Source organism: Pavona decussata, unplaced genomic scaffold, assembly GCF_977016875.1.
Source record: "Pavona decussata unplaced genomic scaffold, jaPavDecu1.1 SCAFFOLD_145, whole genome shotgun sequence".
Classification (NCBI taxonomy): Eukaryota; Metazoa; Cnidaria; class Anthozoa; order Scleractinia; family Agariciidae; genus Pavona; species Pavona decussata.
In genome coordinates, this window is record NW_028145558.1 from 415,456 (window position 1) to 436,826 (window position 21,371).

General features: G+C 38.6%; 1 protein-coding gene and 1 long non-coding RNA gene across 2 annotated transcripts in view; one reads left to right on the forward strand and one right to left on the reverse strand.

Moving 5' to 3' along the window:
* Positions 1 to 21,371, forward strand: part of LOC146466299 (uncharacterized) — a 246,582-nt gene that overhangs the window by 208,503 nt on the left and 16,708 nt on the right. The gene's annotated exons all lie outside the window — the stretch shown is intronic.
* LOC146466309 (dynein axonemal heavy chain 6-like) overlaps positions 1 to 21,371 on the reverse strand; it is an 86,087-nt gene that overhangs the window by 41,014 nt on the left and 23,702 nt on the right. The window contains exons 24-43 of the mRNA XM_085127479.1: positions 21,242 to 21,338; positions 20,546 to 20,650; positions 18,285 to 18,364; positions 16,296 to 16,384; positions 14,971 to 15,117; positions 13,306 to 13,416; positions 12,086 to 12,211; positions 11,365 to 11,520; positions 10,342 to 10,437; positions 8,975 to 9,178; positions 8,262 to 8,415; positions 7,426 to 7,697; positions 6,190 to 6,291; positions 4,922 to 5,032; positions 3,984 to 4,073; positions 3,251 to 3,346; positions 2,330 to 2,526; positions 1,589 to 1,688; positions 546 to 629; positions 231 to 458 (exon numbers count right to left, since the gene is read on the reverse strand). Of these exons, the coding sequence (XP_084983605.1) occupies positions 231 to 458; positions 546 to 629; positions 1,589 to 1,688; positions 2,330 to 2,526; positions 3,251 to 3,346; positions 3,984 to 4,073; positions 4,922 to 5,032; positions 6,190 to 6,291; positions 7,426 to 7,697; positions 8,262 to 8,415; positions 8,975 to 9,178; positions 10,342 to 10,437; positions 11,365 to 11,520; positions 12,086 to 12,211; positions 13,306 to 13,416; positions 14,971 to 15,117; positions 16,296 to 16,384; positions 18,285 to 18,364; positions 20,546 to 20,650; positions 21,242 to 21,338 (2,645 nt within the window). The remainder of the gene's footprint in view (positions 1 to 230; positions 459 to 545; positions 630 to 1,588; positions 1,689 to 2,329; positions 2,527 to 3,250; positions 3,347 to 3,983; positions 4,074 to 4,921; positions 5,033 to 6,189; positions 6,292 to 7,425; positions 7,698 to 8,261; positions 8,416 to 8,974; positions 9,179 to 10,341; positions 10,438 to 11,364; positions 11,521 to 12,085; positions 12,212 to 13,305; positions 13,417 to 14,970; positions 15,118 to 16,295; positions 16,385 to 18,284; positions 18,365 to 20,545; positions 20,651 to 21,241; positions 21,339 to 21,371) is intronic.

Sequence of the window (21,371 nt, forward strand, 5' to 3'; positions counted from 1 at the left end):
CGGAGTACCTAGAGAAAAACCTCTCGGAGCACAAACTTAACCCACATATAATGCCGAGTCCGAGTCCGAGTCCCCACCCCCCCCCTCCCACAAATGTCTTCTCAAATTTACTCAACAAGAGAAATCTAAAAGCTATTCCGCTTATTCGTATTCCGGGATAGGGTCAATCGAACGCAACTTTAACTTCGCCAGTTAACAGCCGAATTAAGACAGAAGCAATGGGGCCTTACCTTAACATCATGTGTGTCTGAAAACAAATCCCTCGCAAAAGTATCAAAAGCATCCATGGACGACTCGACCAGATTACCAGCAATACTCCACAGGAATGTGAACAGGAATGTAGTACATATCAGAGAGTGCAGCTTGTTTGTGTCCATATTCCAGTCAGGTCCTCCCTTCTCGGGGAAGAAGAAGCTCTCCAGAAGACAACACATTGTGGTCACCTTGTTGATGTCCACCTATAAAACGGAGAGAGATATTACAAATCTACTCCGAGTGGTGTGATCTCTATAATCTTTTTTCTCGAATTTTAGCGTATCTGTTACCTGTTGCATGGCCTGGACACATTTCTTCCTGGCAAAGTTGAGTCCATTGTCCACATAGTTCTCAAACAAGTTCATTAAATATTCCTGTGTAAGAGAAAATAACATAAAAATGCCATTAATTCCATGCCCTAATTTTTTTATTATTATTAAAGCGTGAGAGTTTGTGACATCTCTTTTGGCTTTACAACTCCATTCCCGCCCAGCAACAGTCAAAGTATAATCACCGACCACCTCAAATGGTTAGCTCAAAAACTTGCAGTTACTCCAAAGAAGGAAAGAAAGATGACCCAGAACACCAGATGCAAAAATTCAAAACAGGAAATAAATCGCGAAAAGATGGTGGCCGTGATCGAGCTTTATATGATAATCATTCCTCGAAAAACGGCCAACACTGAACTTATTTCTGACTGTCTACTGTGTACTCGGACTTTTTTTTTTCTTGTATCAAAGAACTTGATAACTAATCAGACAAAATCCCACGGTAAGACATTAGATTGCTATATCTTTTCTTTAATATGGAGTTCTTCAATGATTTGAATGATTTAAAATCACACCAAAACTGCTTTCCTTTGTGGTATGTATTCTACTGTCTCGGATTAAACGTCCAACATGGCAGATAAATGACCCGTTTCGCGATATGCTGTTCTATCAATATAAACTTTATGTACGACAAACAAACTGCTCGACAAGAAAAAAATTATTCCCGGTTCTGGATTAAACCAAACTTGAAAAGACAAACGACGTTTCCCTCGTGAAACGAGGTCAGAGAAACGACTGCAAATATTCCGTAATGCAGTTATGACGCCATTTATACTCAGATCTGGGTAGAAATTGTGATTGGTTGAAACCAGGTCATGAGCTTCTGTTGAGACAATTTTCCCTCGCAGAGAGCATGGATCACGAGCGAATGTTGCTTTGACGATGACAGGAGAGAAACGAAGCCAAATCGTCTCTTTTCTCAGGCTTAAGTCCCGGAGTGTTCATCTACAAGTTTATATTGTATTAATTGAAAGCGCTTCAACATAACTGCAAGAAAAGTATACCTGTGTTTCGTCTTTCATCTTCTTACAATTTCTTTGCATCCATGACTTTACATAAGGTCTCCAGCCTAGCTCAGTCGGGTCCATATAAACCATACCACATCTAGGAGAAAAGAGTTAAGCACAAAATTGTAGGGAAAAGAATCAACAGATTGGCACAACCTAGCCCCTTTACTGCTTCAAAGGTTAGGACATTTACTTTGACAGGTACCATTGACGGAACTTCGATGATAACTTTCGAGTTTTGCTTGTATTTAGCAAACTTCCCATTTTTTCAGCTTGTTGCGGAAAATGGAAAACAAGTTATCGACTGTACCAAATTAAATCTTTCGTTCTCATATTAGGGAGTTTAAGAAGCTACTACGGAAACGGCAACGTGACAAAACAATAGGATTTAATGAGAAAAACAAAGACCCTGCACGTGCGTTTTAAATTTTGGTACATTTCTTCACCGTGTTCGGCCAATCAACAACGTGAAATGACCAAATTCAAGGTTTTGTGGAGAACGCGAGCACATGACGGTAAATTTTCCTTTCTCTGTCTCAACTTGAACGCCTTTTCCACCTGTTCTGTTACTGGATAGTTTGGCCGCATTGCACATGTTGAACGAATTGGAATAATCGCGAAGTAGTGAAATGAACGCGAACTTATATTTTCAAGCGACGTTTTCGTTGCCGTTGCCGTCGTGATCTCTTAAAGTCCCTATTACTTACAACGCCGAGGAAAATAGTTGAGTTTAAGTACCTGCTGACTGTCGCTGGAGATGCTACAGCCAGATCCTGCACCTCAAACAACATATGCATAGTGTTGTTAAGCTTGATTCTTTCACTGTTGGCCAAGCAAAGCATCTTGTTGTCGTCCAGAACTGTGTTCATGTTTTCAATCCACAAAGCGTCCACAGGTCCGTCACATACAATCCACTTGTGATCTTCAGTGGTGTCCTATTTGAAAATAAATTTCTCGATATAAAAAAAATGGCCCGGCATAAACGAATCCTCAATTTAGCTTGCCTACCAGCTATTTTAGTCCCCAATTCTATCATTTCATTTCGATATTAGAGAGATTAAGAATTTAAGAATTACGTTTATGGCAAACGCCAAATGGCAGAAATGACCACGTGAGCACGTTTAACCTGTATATGCCGCTCACTGCTTTCAGTTTCACAGTATAATTGAGTAGTTTTGCGTTAGCATCAAAGGAATCAGAATTAGTTTGCACTATTTTCATCTGTGTACTGTTTTTTTTTTTTCAAGAAACCATAAACGCCAATCTCACGTTTTCCGTAAACAACGCGATTCTGAATCTCTCTATTGATTCACTTTTCTGTCTTGAAGTCAAAATTATCGCACTTGTAACGAGGCTTCAGCTTTTGGTTTTATGTAAGTGTGACCATTCAAATGAAAGCTACTGAGCAGTACTTTCCTGTGGTGATGTTTATTATGCTGTACAAGGTGGTTCTAACTTTTGAGTCTGTGAATGAAATCCTAACGTGTGACCATTCAAATGAAAGCTTATAATTATATCTCTGAGGTGAATCGGGCGTGCGGGAAAGGAACAACTTTCAAATTTAGCGGGCCGTACAGTGAAACACGGCCCGTAAAATAGACCAATCACACCGCGCGTACTAACTGAGAGATATAATAAAAGGTTATGTTTACTTCATACCTGAACACAAACTCTGACTGTTATGGCCATCAGTCCATCCCTCCATTCCATGGTTAGCTTGTTTATCTCTCCATACAGCTCGCCCATGCTAACCGCCTGTGATAGGAAATACATAGTACAATTGTCAAACGCTGTTCTTTTAACTCTAACCACCATTCTGCTAGATTTCGTCTGGGTTTGGCTTTGAACTTTTCAAAATCTTGTTCAAAATTTTGCGCAAGCAATACACGGCTCACCAATGTTTTTGTCGCATTGAACGTTACAATATGTTGCCCCAATGTCCAAATGTATTGGAAATTATAAATCCAATTACACGCTTTCAAACGCTTGAACACCAGTCGTAACCCCAATTTAAATAAAAAATCTTTGGTGTTGCATCTTAAGTCTTCAATTTTCATGGTTTGTTCACATTTCAAATGTCACGGGATTTATTTAAAATCGAATTCTGTTTTTTTCTACACGACGTCTGCATTTTGTGCACTGTTTTCTCCATTTTCAAATAGATTTTACTGTGAAGAAATTTATAGGCCATTCTACATAAATTATTGAAAATTGTGGAACGTTGTCAAATGTAATACCGCCAGCCTTTAATCCCTTCAACACCCTGCGTCATGTTGAACGGCAAAAGCAAACATCAAGTATTTATCGTGTTGCTAATAAGTTCAACATTTGTTACTCAAACCGTATTCCATTCTCTGAGGCTGAACTGTGTCCACCAGGAGAATGGACTTACCTTTGGATTCAGCACATAGGTACGAACTTTCTGGTAGTATGGATTGTCGTCTCCTTCTTCATGTAATGTCGTTAAGGTGTCCTTAAGTATCTATTGAAATAAAAGAACACAGTTCAATTCGTGGTATATAAAGTGCAATGTTACATTTTAAAAAGTTGGTGAAGTCACACACAACTTCTTAGATAACAAATTTAAAATTTTTCTTGTCTAGAAAAAACAAGCAGATGAAAAAACACGAGAAATTCGTGGCGGGAATTGCTTTGGCTCAAGTCATACATTATGACTTGGTGTTTCCTTTTATTATTGTTTGCCGTTCCAGTATAAAAGGGGCCTGGCCTGGCCATTCTCACCTTCAGTTGTCAATAGCCCATTTTACAGTTGTGTGCCTAGTGACCTGGCCTTGGGTTGGAAGCGAGGCTGGGGGTTGACCTTGTTTTGATACAAACCTCATTGCTTTTCATAAGTAAATGATAACTAGTTAGCATAAGAACAGCATGATTTACATGTGAAAAGCAGTGAGGTTTCTATCAAAACAAGGTCACCCCAGCCTCGCTTCCAATCCAAGCCAGGTCACCAAGCACACAACTGTAAAATGGCCTATTCACCAAAAGAACGTAAACAACTGACAAACAGCAAGTGTGTATTTCTACGGCTTTTATGGATAAAATTGGCTACGTTTTAAGAATAAACCTGTTAAACAAATTGGAACTTGATATCTTATATTGCTGTGGTGATACAACGAAATTTTGAAACATTTTTTCAGAGGACGCTTGACTCAACAACTTGCCACGACTGAACGGCGTCTAAATTTTCATCTCACGCCCACAAAGGTGTGAAATGAAGGAGGGGCTTGTCCTTTAATAACGGAATCGAACTTCTTGTTTAAAGGAATTTTCAGTCTTTTCAATGGAAGCATACTCTACTTATGATTTCCTAACCTCATAACTTGTGGTCTTCCCACCTCCAGTGGGACCTACAGTCATTACACCATGTCTAACAATCATGGTCTCGTACAATTGGATTGTCTTCTTCACCATAGATGGAACAACCTAAACAACACATTTTTGTAATCATGACAAAGGATAAGAAATGAATACAGATATTAACGGTCAAAAATAGAGCTATTTTATCACAACTCTTACATAACCTCAGTCATAAGTACGTAAATTATGATCATCCGGGTGAGTGGTGTGGTGACTTTGACTGACGTTTCGACAACCTGAGCGGAAGTCATCTTCAGAGTCAAGTGAATTGTGGAACGTCAGTAGGTGGTATATACGTCTCTGGTTGTTAACCTGATTGGTCAACGAAGTCCAGATGCTATTGGTCGTTTTTCAGTAAGCCGTGAAGTTATTGGCTGCGAAGACTGTAAAAAGTAATTAGTGCGTTTCGATCCGTCTTTTGTTAGTCAAAAAGTCCGTGGGTCTATTGTTAGTAAAATGTCTATTGTTTGTCTGTTTCGTTGTTGTTGTCAATAAGTCGTTTGTATGGTGCAGGTAGTTGTACGCAACGGTTAAGTGGCGTTTGTTCTAAGTTAGTAAACCAGCTTTCCAGAGTGAATCGTTGATAGTAATTTGTACTGTAGGTAATGCACTTGGCAGAGTCCCAGTCGATTCTGTGGTTCGTTTGTAAATGGTGCCCAGCAATGTGATTGTTGATATCACCATTTCTAGTTGCTCGTTTGTGTTCAGTCAGTCGTACGTTAAAATTTCTTCTAATAACCTCAGTGTTAAATAACAAAGAATCGATTACTGGAAACAGGTTTTCTGAGATATTATAAGGAGACTACAATATCTAAAACTAACTAAAAACACTTTCTATTCCGACCAATCAGAATTCACTACTTGTATAAAATACAAGGTAGTGTTAGATAGTTTTTCCGTTGTATACATAGCGATACTCCATTAGTGATTTCTGCTAGTGGAAAAGTGGAAAATTTTGCGCACTTTTCCGTCTAGCAGGCAGATTTTCAAATTGTACTATTCTCACTCTCTACAAGCGTCTGTTATTTCCCTTCTTTATGCTAATTTTCTTTAACTGAAAATTGCTTCAAATGGACTCAGACTCTTTTGGAAGTGACAATCGCCCAAAGGCTCTTGTATATCAAGCAAATCAGTTTGTTGTATTTTCCAAGTATTCCTCAGAAACATAACTTAACATTCAATACTTGAACAGCAGTTAATTAGAAAATAGATCGATTTAATACCTGGCAACCTTTCTTGATCAAACACTCTTCGATTGTGGCTTGCAACTTGCCGTAATCGTGATCTGGAATCTCCTTTCCAGGGAAAAGATCTGATAGGATTGCCTGAAGGAAAAAAATATTTGTAAGCTCACGTTCTTAATGGTTAAAAGGTCTACTTCTTAGTTGGAAATTTTACCGACAAAATGTTACAAAACACTTCTAGACGTTTGACAAAACATGAAGCAGCAATTCAAATACTTAAAGGAGTAGTTTGGTTGAAATATTGTAGCCGTTAATACATTTAGTTTTGGAGAAGCAGTATTTTGCCTCGGGCGCTTAGAATGTTGCAAAAACACTTGCGTATTGTGTGACCACTCAAATGATTGCCTCTGAGAATTATCACCGCACTGTCACTTGTTTTTTTCATTTTCTGCCAACTCACACTTAAGGTGGCGGGCACTGGTTTCCATCCCTTTTTAAATTTTGAAATTTAAGGTGGCACTGAATCCCCTTTATAGATTTTTTAAGCTTTACAAAAAGTCTTATCTGAAATGCTGATCACAGTTCCATAATGAAAAATGGGGGTCACCGAGCTCGCGTTTTAATTATTACCACTTGACGGTTAAATTACTTCTTAGGGTTTTCTAACAGGTTATACCATTGCTATTGTAACCTGTTATGTCGAAAAATGACCATAACTTGTTCACCAACGTTAAGGCAGCATTTGTATTATATGAATATGGTTGTATCAGCTGATAAAGAGTGGTAGTATGGATCCGTCAAACTAAACTTGCTGGAAAGTGATGAAAACCGGTACCATCCATCTTAAGGACGGTGCCTACTAATATACTAATATGCGGGAAAAGCAGATCTTGGCAAGGGCTGTTGAAATCCAGAAAGAAAATTGGAAGTAACCATGCATTTTTTAGAAATAAGTAAGCAACAATTATTCGAAAAAGCAGTAAAATACAAAGCAATGTATGGCGTTTTTTTTTCCAAATTGAAGCTTTATTATCTTTGAAACGCATGGTTACCCCCAATTTTCTTTTTGCATATCAAAAGCGCTTGCTAAGTTCTGCTTTCCCGGAATAGGTTTAAACCGCGCAAAAATATCCCTGTATTAGTAGGAACCACCAATAGGAAACTCGAGTATCTCGAGATGCGCAGAACGTATGCATAGTAACAAACGTAGGCACCGTCCTTAATGCAATCCCAAACTCGAAGAATGTAAGGAGTGATCCTTGCTATGCAACTTACCCTAAACAGCTCTGCATCCTGTTTAAGAAACTTGGGCAAGTTGCTGTCTCGGAGCGCCCTGATTAGCACAATATCTTCATTGAGATTAGGGTTCCCTCTCTTGAGCGCTCCAGCCATGACAAGCACAGATTTCACGGCTCTCATACCAAAGTCATAATGATCCTGCTGGGAAAGTTGCTCACTGCAAAGCCGGTACATCTGTACCATCTTACGGGCGAGGTTCTTGGAGGATTCAAAGCCTTCTGAGTACAGAATCACCTCAGCGATCAAGGCTGGAAAAAAAGGACAAGAATAATGATTCTAATTAACAATTATTCCACGAGCGCGCGTTGGACGACGCGCGTAGCGCCGAGTTGGCTATCTATCATTTCATATCCAACAAGTGTGAGTGGAGTAATTGTTTTATTAAAAACAATCAAGAAATATTGCTAGATCTTGCTGATTTCGCTTTCTAAGAGCAACCAGCAGACAATTTAATGGTTGCTATTCCTCGGGCATGGTGTAATGGCTCATACACCATGGCTGCTAAGCCAATCAAATGCCTGGAATTGCATCATACAATGATCCAGTTTCTAATAATGAGGAATGAATGAATGAAATCTTTATTTAAAACAGGGTAAAAATATCAGTATAACAATAGAAAATGAAGAAATTCATCTAAGTGTAATTTTCCATTTACTGGTTTACATATTTGCCGTGTGGGAGTCCGAGGATTATTCAATACGGTGGTTTTCAACTGTATGTTGAAGAACACGGCGTGTTAATGCTTTGTTTCAATTTGGTTGATCTCCACAGTTGTTACAAAACAGTGTATAAGGACGAGGCCAGCATCTTACCGTAATCTGGAACCATCATAGCCATTGGTCTGAACAAGGCTTTCAAGTTGTCAGGTAGCTCTGTACGGCCAGCATATCCAGGATTCATAGTGATGAATGCTGCACAACTTGGAATGAGCTTGATTTCACGGCCTTCAAACATGAAACGAGATGCCTGAAATAACAAAGGGTAGACATAAATAGAGGAAACACCTTCGCAGTTATTTACGCAAACTAAGCAATCGCGAAAAGAAAGCCTGAGAAAAATTCAGGCTTGAACGGGGTTTGAACCTATGACCATGTCTATTCCACGGTTATTTTTCGTTTGCAGAGGAAGAAAACTGTGTGGACGAAAATATAAATGGGATTGTTGGATACTCAGAATGAAACAACTGAGGAATAAAGAAACGGTGGGACTAAGCATTCCTGTATCAACGTCACAGCTCTACTATACCAGTCTTCTGTCTTGCGCGGTATTGTATCCAATTGGAAGTGAAATTTGACACTTTTTATACACCTCATCGCGGAAAAATATTGATAATAACAACAATAACTTTATTAATGTGCCAGTCATTCTAGCTTGCTGTAATACCGCAGTTTGCTAATTGGGGACACTTATCTAACTTAACACTTATCGAATTTGTTTTAGATTTTCATACGAGAACAACATTAACATTTGATCAAGCAAATAAAAAAAATTGTGTCATATAAACGTTAAAGGGTTAATGCATTACCCTTGCAACTTTAGCGTTTCTAATGGTGAGAAGCTGCTGTGCAATAACTGACAACACTTCAATGTCAATCCTGTTGAACTCATCAAAACAGCACCAGGCCCCAGACTGCGCCAGTCCAGAAAAAAACCGTCCCATCATCTTGAAGTCCAGCCCCTCAGAGCAGTTGAACACCACGCACTGTTTGGCGAGGGCCTTGGCTAAATCCTACCAATTTTAAACCAGACAGATTAAACAATAAAATAGCCAAGAAAGAAATTAATATAAGAGTCAAAATGACTGACGGCTTGTGAAATCGTCTAAATTGTTCAACATTTTAATCGAGAGTCAAACTTTTTGTGTTTTTATTGCACATTCCGGGTAGCACAGGCAGCAGAGAGTGTGGAAAAATTAATTACGTGACCTTTGAATGCAAGTGTTATTGAATTATGGGTGGTCGTTGAGAATTTGAGCGCTTGAAAAGATGGAATAACCCAACGCAAAAAAAAAAAAAAAAAAGAATTCGTCAGAGTTGAGTTAGTCTTATTGACGTTATTGAATGAATGTTGAAATACAGCGTTATTTTACGCTCAGAATCTATAATATTTTATTCCCTAATTAAGTCATATAAAGCGCTTTAATATTGAAATCTCTCAACCAACCGCCAGTAACTTAATACTACGCTTGCACTCAAGAGTCACCTTGCGACGAAATAATTAACTATTCCTCGTTCTCCAGCTCTCGCTCATCGTAAAGGTGCTTGGGCTGCCTGTGGTTATAGCTTAAAGACTGTTAACGATCCTCGAAGAGTATGGCCATTCAAATAAAAGACACTGAGCTGTACCTTCAGGGTTTTCAAAATGAAAAAAAGTACCAGGAGGAAATGTGAAAGAAGCCGGAGGACAATTGCACCGCGTTAGCGGTGCCGTGCGGCGAAAGCCGCATGGGGGGAGGGTGCGGGAGGGGGATACCCCCTCCTGCTGGGGGGTCACGGCAAATTTTTAAATTTTGCATACCCAGAAATGCATTCTGGTGCATTTTCAGGGCAAAAAAGTGTTTGTTTGGAGGTCATTGTAAACTGAATTATAAACAAGAGTTTTCTTCAAAATATCACTCAGATAAATGCAGCAACGATAGTTTCCGGTTCATGTTAAATGTCGTTGAAAAAAACCCAAAGACAACGCTGGATAGTAGTTAATGAACATGGAGAAGATGTATATAACTATTAATTATAACAATTGGAATTAAAATCTGGGCAAAAATATCCACGTCCGTAATCAGCTACGTTATTGACATAAATTCATACTTTGGAGACAAAAAGTACCCGGCGCAAACGCTAAAAGTAGCCGGTGACTTGCGTCGGGCGTCGGGTGCTTTTGAAAACCCTGTACCTTGGTTGTCTCGGTTTTTCCTGTCCCAGCAGGCCCTGCAGGTGCTCCTCCCAGATCGAGTTGTAAGGCTCCCATCAAACACAGGTAACAGCGATCCTAAAAACACACAACCATCACACATCACTCCAAAGCCAATAGTATATACAATAAGCTACAATAGCCCATTTTACAGGAGGAAGGGAGGCTGGAGTTGACGCTGTTTTGCAAACCACATTACTTTACAAACCACACTACTTTTGATATGGGCATCGTGTTGTTCTTATGCTAACCAGTATCGAATTACATATCTAAAGCACTGGGGTTTGTATCGAAACAAAGTCAAGTCAAGACTCGCTCTCACGCAAAGCCTCCACACATACCATACCATACCATACCATACCATACCATACCATACCATACCATACCATACCATACCATACCATACCATACCATACCATACCATACCATACCATACCATACCATACCATACCATACCATACCATACCATACATCTAAAACAACACACAAACTACACAAATCTTGTTGCGGTTCATTTGTTCATTATTTCATCGAGTAACACTACGGCGTTTGGATCTCAATTTTCGACACGCTTTGACTTGAACGATATGTACAGCGCTTGCGAGTGTGCTCCTTCTGTCCAATTTATTTTTAGAGAGATTAGTCAAGCGGCAAGCTAATTAAATTCTCGATTCGAAACTCAAAGGCTCGCCTCGAAAGTCTTGAAACTCGACTCGAGACTTGACTCTTGCAATTTTCGAGAATCGAGTCTCGAGACTTGAGGATCGAGACGCGACGTCCTGTCCACTTACACCTGAGCGGTACTGTAATGTATAATGTACCATAACTTTTATTTAGACATGATGGGTTATGAAGCAATGGCTTGTGGTGGGTCTTTTAGTGTAGCCTTGTGAAATGGGCAGTACTCAGTAACTGTGAACTTGTAACAAGTAGGGGAGACCCTGGATGAAGCAAGTCATGAAAAACTACCACAACAAGGAAAGAAAGAAAAACAAAGTGACTCACTGTTAATGGAGTGATGACCAGACGAGCTGAGGCACCCAGGTACTCATAACCATATATGTACATCGAGTTTGACATGCGCACTACACAGTTGTCCAGGTCAGGGTCCCAGTAATAACGCAGTTGTTTCACCCACTCAAAACTGTTCACATTATCGACCTGAAATAGTTAACAACAGTCATCAATATTCAATAGTCAACAATATACCATCACATTTATTTCATTGCGCATATGCCTCACGTAATGACATCAAATAGAAGAAAGATCCTCACAGTGTGATAATCTTTCTTCTATTTGATCTTTCGTCCGGAGTTTAAAATATATGTTTCATATATTTACGTTCATTTATTCATCGTTCACGGGTATATTACGAACTCACAATATGACCAGCTCCCAGTTGGCTTGATAGCTCAGTTGGTAGAGCACTGCACCGGCATCGCATATAGGTCACGGGCTCGAATCCCGTTCAAGCCTGAATTTGTTTTCAGACTTTCTTTTCGCAACTGCTGAAGTTGCGTACTAACTGTGAGGATCTTTCTTCTATTTGATCTTTCGTTCGCAGTTCAAAGTATATGTTTCATATATTTACATTCACATAATGACATGTTGAACAAAGTGATTTTTTCTTTTGTTGTTGTATCACTCGTGTGAATCAGGCTTAATAGTCTTTAAATTAAGACCGTAAGAACCACTGTAGGTCATTATGTAAGTTGTGCCCCGTCACCTGATGTTCCACCATTCCAGTGACTATATCCCTTGCATGAACATCAATGGTGATCAAAGCACACAGGATGTTTCTCGTCAGTTTAGGAAGCTCACCACGAACCAGAGCTGCAAGCTTGTTTAGGTTCTAGGAAAAAATATAGTATTAAGAATAAAACCATAAGAAACCATTCAATACTAAACGTTTCAATCTCCCTTTAGTTTCGCCTATTTTCGTTTTTTTTCATCCTCTGTTGTTCCATTGGTATTTTTGTAACACTATCTGCTAGGCTATTTTCACCATTTCCGCTTTCCTTTCCTAACCATTTTATCTGCTTACGGTTCGTTAGGTAGTTAGTTAGCTAGTTGTTGCCACTGTTTTGTTTTGTGTATTTGCTCGTTCATTCATTTATTTTATCTATATATTGACTTGCTGCTCGTCCATTCTTTATTTCGCCTATTCAGTCATTGGTTCATTCGTTTTATTTATCTATTAATTAATTAATTAATTAATTTTGAATTTTAAAAGCAATTCCATTATATAAATATTTATCTCCAGACTCGTCAGGCTGCTTCACATCCATTGCCACCAGCAATGTGATATATAAACAACAGCCTCCATTTGGCACGAAAATGTGCTGAGATATTTGTCCGCGGACATTATCTGTTCCGAGAAGCGAACAGTTTTCCGAGAGCGAAGCTCGAGGAAAACTGTGAGCTTCGAGGAGCAGATAATGTCCAAGGAAAAATATCTGAGCATATTTTTAAAGCCAAATAAAGGCTATTGTGGTTATTATCCTTCAAATATTTTTCGCAACGTGTAGCAACGAGCTTGAGTACTTGAACATTTCGTTTAAGAACAGTTTACCGTCAAAAAAGTTTAGAGCGTATGTTTTTTTTCTGATACTGCTTTATCGACCAGCAGGTTTATCTCTCCTTCTGTCACAAAAGCAAACCGTTCCCCCATCTTGGCATTAATTTTAATTGTAAACAAGACGCGCCTTGAAGTTTTTGAAATTGGGGAATATCATCGGATATTCTCCAGTTTTAGCTGGGGTATATTCGGTCACGTGAGGCGTTTAGACCAATCGCGCGCGAGCGAAAATATTTGATGGATTATAAATCTATTTATTCTCTCCTTCCCTTCTTTCCTTCCGAGCTTCATTCCAAATTCCTTTCCCTTTTTTCAAGTTTTCTACAATACCCTCTTGAAATAATAAAAAACCAAATTCCTTGCCATACCTGCACACACATCTGTTCAGCTCCCTTCATGGCTTCCAGTCTGTCCCCCTCAGTGATCAAACATTCCGTGATGTCCCTGCACCACATGGTCTGCGAAACTGTTAAAACAATCTGCAGAGAAAAAGAAAATGGTATCACTTTAAGCTGAAATGCATGGAAAGAATGACACTTGGAACTTTCACACTGATCAACAATGTACAAGAGCTTTGAGTCCATGGCATCAGAGATTTTTTCAGCCACAAATGCAGTCGCAAATCAAAGTCGCTTTTGAGAACTTGTGCTGCTTGAATTTGGGTGTATACTGGATCCTAACAAATTAAAATCTCCCAAAAGCAACCACTATTGGGTTTAAGGTGATTCCGCTGAAAAAGAAAGAGTATTTAAAATTGTCTAAGACTTGGACCAGTTCATGAGTATGTTATGAGCATTACAAAAATGCAATAAAAAATGGGAGTCACCGTGCTCATTTTTGTGCAACCTGGATGGCTATTATAATAAATAGATGACCCACGAGGTTTATATTAGGAACGCTAGTAATCAGAAAAGGGAACTATCAATTCTAGAAAAATTAATTTCTTGCATTAAAATATCGAAGCAGTTCAACAAAATTTACTTAAATCTTACACAACAAACTATTTCAATTGAACTGGAATAAAGACTATGAAAGAAAGTAAAGATTTTGCTGCGCGTGCACTAAAGCAGCACTACCTAAATACGTGCTTTTTAAAGCATTAAAATAAAAATATCTCAAAGTAGAGTATTAAACTTTTCTTTAAATCGCGATATATAGTGGTCAACCGTATGACAGTTAAATTGATGCATTAAAAAATGGGGGTCACCGTGCTCGTTTAGAAGAAAAGGACCATTTATTTTCCTTCCGAGCTTAACCTCAAGGAAATCCCGTAATGTTGTGCGTGCGCGCGCTAAATGACGCGAAAAATTATGCGCAGCAAGGATGCGCAATGCAATTCGGTGGAATCACCTTAATAAGGAATATCGACACTTACGAGAAACCCTAAATAGAAAAAATGGATTTCAAAGGTGGCCTCTTGATTAAGGGAGAGGGCATCCCTCAAATCCATACAACGTCTCTAATTTTCCAATTTTTGAAAGCCTTCCACATGGTTACAACTTAAAGTGTACCTAACCTCAAAATTTTTTTTCTCTTAAATAAATCGTTGTACCTGTTCGAAACATATTGCGCTAGTTGGGGCCTTTTTAAACCAAATCTTGACTTTTTATAGGCTGTTAAAGTTACGAAATCTAGCCATCATCTGTCCCATGGCCGAGCTGGTAGGGGCATGGGTCTATTCCTTACTTGACGTCCCAAACTGATTTGCATTGTATTAAGTGTTGTGAAAATGCATGCAAAGCAGTTTGGGACGTAAGGAATAGACCCATGCCCCTTACCAGCTCAGTCATGGGGCAGATGATGGCTAGATTTCGTAACTTTTACAGCCTTTAAAAAGTCAAGATTTGGTTGAAAAGAGGCGCAAAAAGGCTCAATGCGTTTCGAACAGGTGCAAAGATTTATTTAAGCGCAAAAAAATTTTGCGGTAAGGTGCACTTTAACGACAGGACCTCAAACTTATTAAACTGAATAATTTTGATGTGATCAGGAAACCACTGTATTTGTTACAATGGTGCCTCAAAAGAAAAAGCTACCTGACTGGGATGCAATGTCACCCACTCCTCCCTTGGTCTACTCTCATAATCAGCGATGGAGGCTTTAGCGAGTCTTCTGAGTGAAGACACCATGGATTCCTCTACTTTACCTAGCCAGTCTTCCACATTACCACGAGCCTTCAAACCCTGTGAGAAGGAACATAAAAGCAAGATTAGGTTTATTCTTTTGCCAGTAGTCATTTGTGGACTGTTAAGGACATTGCCTCCTAACACAGAAGTATTTTTGCACAATTTATGACTATGGGGAAAAAGCAGATCTTAGTAAGGGCTACTGGAATGTAGAAAGAAAATTCGGGGTAGGGAGGCATTTTTTTATATAGATATAATTAAGCAACAATTATTCTAAAAAGCAGTAAAATACAAAGCAATGCATGTATGGCATTTTTTTCTAACTGAAGCTTTATTATCTCTGAAAAATGCATGGTTATCCCCATCAGAAACCCGAGTATCTCGAGATGCGCAGAACGTATGCGAAGTAACAAAAGTAGGCACCGTCCTTAAAAGGATGTCCTTATCAGGCTTTTTTTTTTCACTATATTAACATTCAGCTTTTCAATGATGCTTAGAAGACAAAAGTAAAAGAAACTGAATGATCAGTTTACTTATTTCTATCGTTTGTGTTCTCCAGGTCTCATTTTAAGCTGAATTTTAATATTTTGAACGATTAGCCAAATTACTGGTTGATTTTGTGTGTGTTGTCGTCAAGAGGAAAAATTTGATTCTCTTCCTGAGGGTCTACTTTGCCTGCCAACCTTTTGTTTTGTATAAACTGTCAACTTTTGTTTTCACAGTTAGCATAGTTACATGTAAACTCAGCTACTTGTTCATCATAGGAACCTTGCCCCCAGTCTAGCAGTTTATTCTGCCACAGAAACGATAAATATTGCCACTAAACTGGTAACGGCCACAGTTTCATGACTTGTAAAGTTTGTTGTGTAAATAGAGAATTTTGTTAACTTTCTCAGAGTTTGTCGACCGAAATTGCAAATTTGGTTTCCATTGAAGTGCAAGGAAGACGGAAATGAATGATGAATGAATGATGATAACCTCTGACGAAGATGCCAACTTCACTTTCCAAAAACTAGTGATTTACCGAAGGGTCCTCTTTAAGACTTACAATTACATTACCTTTGTAAGGTGATGTAAAATGTTAGTTCCCTTATCTAAGTGAACATTATTTTAAGTGAAGAAAGGTAGCAGCGAGCGTTTGAGCGTTTGAGCTCCGTTTTGCAATTTTCAAACTAATCTTCTAGAGAAAGTCATCGGCGTGAATTTTGTTGCCTAACAATGCAAAAATATGTTACCTTTGTGAGCCCAACTCTCTCTCCTTCTGGTGATATCATAGCCAGGATGTCATTGGTTTTTGTTTCAGCAGCCTTGCTAGCTGACGTAGCTAAATAGAAAGTGCAAAAATAATTAAACAGTTGACCACACTGTATCACATACCAGCTGGAAAAAACTGTCATGTCCATAATGTTGCGTATTTTCATGTATATGAAACAATGAGTTTATGGCAAGGACTAATTCTGTGTACAAATGTTTGGTTTCAGATTACTTGTACACAACTATTCTACCAAAAAGCTTCACGGTTACGCAAACAAAGTAGCAATCACAAATGCTTGTCTGTTTTGCCAAGAACTGTTTTGCTCCCAGAATGACAAAATATCACTACAGCTTAAAAATGCCCCTCTAGTGGAAAGGAGAGTCCTTTTCATCTGCAAGTACTCAACGAAAGTTGTGTCTTCCTTCTGGTAAATACAGAAAGTATCCTACGAGGCTGTGTGTAAAAGGGGCCGTGCCACCTATTTGTGATGTTACTTTGAATGGCCAAAAAACATATCTGTGTCGACGGAATTGTTAAAATAATGGTTTAGTTTTGTTAACGATAACCCTACTACTACACAGAAACTATTGTTAATTTTCTTTCGCCGCGGATGGCCACGATTAAAATGGATTGCAACTTTCTCAAACTCATTAATAATTCAAAAGCCAAAGACAAAGGAAATCATGCACCGTGACGTGTTTGGATATCTGATGAAAAACTACTCGTTTTTGCATCCTTAATTTCTCCTTCATAATCGGTTTGTTTGAGAAGTTATATCAAACACTCGTCACAGTGCTTCATCACAATACCAAAAACCTCGAAGTTCGTCAAAAATACTTCGCTACTCGTCGTATTTTCAACTCTCTTCTCGGTGTTTGATATGTAATGAAACACTGTGTCTCGTGTTTGATATATTACTTGAAAGTTCTTCCAGCGTATTTTGGTAAAATCATTAAAAAAAAACTGACTATAGTTTGTTCTTCCCAGGATTAAACCATCTCCATATTTCTTCTCGGTGCTCTTAGAGCAATTTGATGTTAGCGAAAAGGTACCTTGTCAAATATTTGAGCGGTTTCGACCAAAACACAGAGAAATCTCCGTGACAGTGGCCCTTTAAAAGGGTACAATTCCCAATGGTTATCTAGTGTGCTTACTATTTACATGGAAAACCTGGAAATTCCAGGTGGAAAATTAAATGGTACGCATCATTCCATTTGGAGTACTTCTGAAATTATGGGCTTCTGGTCAAAGTGATGCATTTTTGTTACTCCTTTTGGGATTTACAGCTGATGTTCATACATTTTGCATGTTATCCATCTTCTGTTAAGACAAGCTAAATCATTTCGTATCGATGCCGAAATTCCCATCCGGGTGGTTTGCGTAAATAGTAAGCACCCCTGGTGTCTTACTGGCATTACCTTTGTTGTTTGACTGACCGGTCTTTTACCAGGATAAATAAAGTTATTATTGTTATTATTATTATTATTATTATTATTATTATTATTATTATTATTATTATTATTATTATTTTTTGATCAATAAAAATTTCTTGTAACATAAGCAAGCGAAAATTAAAGTTAATAGCCGACGTTTCGGCGTCATCGTGGCACCATTCTCAAGGCAAAGTGGATAAATTAATGCCTAGATTTGATTTCTATACTTTACAGTCTCTACAGATTAGCATATTAACAAAGGATCAAAAGTTGTTCAGGTGAATATCTTTGCGCGCAAAGGTGCAAACAGACTCGATTCGCGCAAAGGTATTCACCTGAAGAACTTGTGATCCATTGTTAATATGCTAATTTGTTGAGACTGTAAAGTATAGAAATCAAATCTTCGCATTAATTTATCCACTTTGCCTTGAGAATGGTGCCACGATGACGCCGAAACGTCGGCTATTAACTTTAATTTTCGCTTGCTTATTATTATTATTATTATTATTATTATTATTATTATTACTACTACTTACGTCTGTCAGTTGGTGTGACTGGTTTCTCTGCTCCTGATTGAGGTGTAGCAGGCGGCTGGGCAGCTGTACCAAACTCAAGCCTAAGATGAAAAAATTATTAATATCAAGACCATGGATTATGATACTAAAAAATAGTTAATGTTTTACAGGGGAAGTATCACGGGAATTTGATGTCATTTCAAAACCCTAAAATGTTTTTCTGTCAACAGAAACAGAAACATAATCGTCTAGTTTTTTTTTTGGTAAATTTTCTAACCCAGTGCAATAAAACTGTCGATTAGTGCCTCTGGCTAGAGACAGAGTAGGACGGAATGGATTAAAACTTGAAAAATGTTAGGCTAATGTTTTTCAAGTTCTCGCATTTTTGTTTTCAATATGCGCTAGAACAAATCACGAGTTGTTCCTTTCAAGAATTGAGTTAACTTGATTTCTTTCCTCTCGTTGTTCTAGAATTTTGTTGTATCTAAGGGAGGGTCTTGTTTCACCACTTTTAACAAAAGAGCTCAAAAACCCCATGATACTTCCCCTTTAAGTGGCTGCGTTTGGACTTGTGATTGGCCTAAACTGCGGCCGCAAATATTTTGATAGTTAAGCAGTACAGTATCTACACAAACACGACACAACCCACAATCAGTATATTCTTTGCTTCACAGCTGCAAGTGTCACAGTAATTCAATCGGTAGAACTTTTCAAGAAGTTCAACGTCACAAAGTTTGTACGTCAGTTGCTTACGGCCATTACAGGTATCTGGGACAATGTCCACTCAACATTTCCTTGTGTGAGCAATTGTTTAAACAAGCTGTTTTGCCCATCCTTCTTGTCTCTCGCACTAACATCTGGATCTTACTGCATGCAGTAGATTTGTAACCCAAAGACAGCTCTGACCCTCCCTTGAAAATTAGGGAACTTAAAATTTAAGGTTACACGGTACCTTCAGAGCTGTCTTCAGAGGTGTCTCGCGTCCAAGCGATGTAGCGCGTCCGGTTTAAACTGTAGATACCTGAACCCTTAAACTTTAAGGTTACCCGGTACCTTCAGAGGTGTCTTCAGAGGTGTCTCGCGTCCAAGCGATGTAGCGCGTCCGGTTTAAACTGTAGAAACCTAAACCCTTATATCAAATTAAAGCTCATAGAGCTGGCTATCCAACTAAACCAAGAATTTTGAAATAAAATGAATTGCCGAATTTTTATCGCTGTTTTCTCGAATAAATTTTTTTCACTTGGAGGAGCCACTTCAAAGAGCTTAAACTCAAAAGGAATTTGTTCGTTTGCTTTCAAATTTGGACAGTAGCTAGTTTAACATATAAACAACAAAAACGTGTCTGCGAATTTTTTATTTCGAAATATTTTTTCTCCGAGAGCGATTTTTGTACGATCACTCCACATTTTTTTCATCCTATTTCGAAAATGCGCTATAACTTTTCACTGCGATTGAATATGGCAAAACGCAGACACGTTTTTAGCGCTTTGGGTCCGGAAACTGAGGAGCATATTAAATTAGCAAAAAACAAAATTCACTTTGACTTGTAGCTTTAAAAAGGTGATTCGGACGCTCGCAATTAAAGGTCGTGAAAAATTCGACAATTTATTTTATTTCAAAATTCTTGGTATGGTTTGATAGTCAGCTCTATAAGCTTTAATTTGATATAGGGGTTTAGGTATCTACAGTTTAAACTGGACGCGCTACATCGCTTAAACGCGAGACACCTCAGAAGGTATCGGGTAACCTTAAGGTAGCAGTCTGCTGCTTCGAGACTATTTCAACTCGTCCAACTTGAATAAAATGGCAAACTACAGTACGCAGGAACTAAACTGGTAGGAGTGGCTTTCGATGTAAGAAAGAAACTGAAAAATTTCGTCGTGTGTTCACGTTCTATTACAAAACCTCGAATCTGGTCATTTCACGTTGTTGTTTCGCAGAGGACGTCAAGAATGTACCAAAATGTAAACCACGCATACAGAGCGATTGTTTTTGCTCATTAGACCTCTTGTTTTGCGGCGTTCTCGTTGCCGTTTCCGTTGTCGTTGTTTACGTTCTCTATTAGGGACCTTCATATTTGAGTACGAGTACGACTTTTCAAATCTAGTTTGCGTGGTTTAGACAAACGCTGTCACACCAATCTTGTTTCTAGGGTCTCCTTAATTGCTGGTAAACAACGGGAAGGAGCGAGAGTTCTGGGGATGCGACTGATTTGAAATTTGAAAGTGGTCAGTACTTGTACTCTATAGGTACCTACTATATGTGCAGTGTGAGTAGCTTACTTTGCAATGGCGTCAAAACACTTCTGAAGATGAGGCTGAACAGCATGCGGATTTCTGGTCTGTGACAGGATCTCCAACAGTTCGTCATTGGACAAGAAGTAGAATCTATAACAGCAATCGTATTAATGAGACGCGAGTGTTAGATATGGCTTCTCAAATGATCAATAATTCTTGGAGAAATTCAAGGCTAAAGTTGGCAAAATTTTATGGTAATTAGGAACACATATCCAAACCACGGTCACTGTAGTGATTTTCTTTGTTTTTTCTTGATGAATTATTACTGACTTTGAGAAAGTGCGATCCATAGTAATCATTTCTCTGAGTATAAAACTGTAAGTGGTAGATTAAGTCGTATTTTGGTAGTATGATTTATCTTTATCGTTTAGCAAAACAATGTTACACAAGCGAAGTTCTTTGACTGAACAGCAAAAGCGAACAAGCGCAAACGTTGCCCATGTCATCACGCGCATTTTGAAACACATATTCGCAAAAAATGTGCGTGTATTGTGCGTTTGCGTTGTTCGTTTATTTCTAACCTGTACTGCACTCTTCCTAGCCAGCCTGTTTATTACTTACAACAAATTAAGAACCAGGTAATCATTTTGCAAAAGTGAGTGCCTCTGATCTAGGCTGAGGAACATTCTGTTTCCATTCTACAGTTGTAAGAAAACATAATAAGTTGACTGCATGATTTACCTTGGGAAGATAACACACTTAGACTCCAAATAAGCTTCCAAACACTTCTGAATCTGATCCAAAAGGGCGTTATTGTTCTGAAATATCTCCAGCAAACCTGACACAAACAGGAGACAGTATACAACATTAC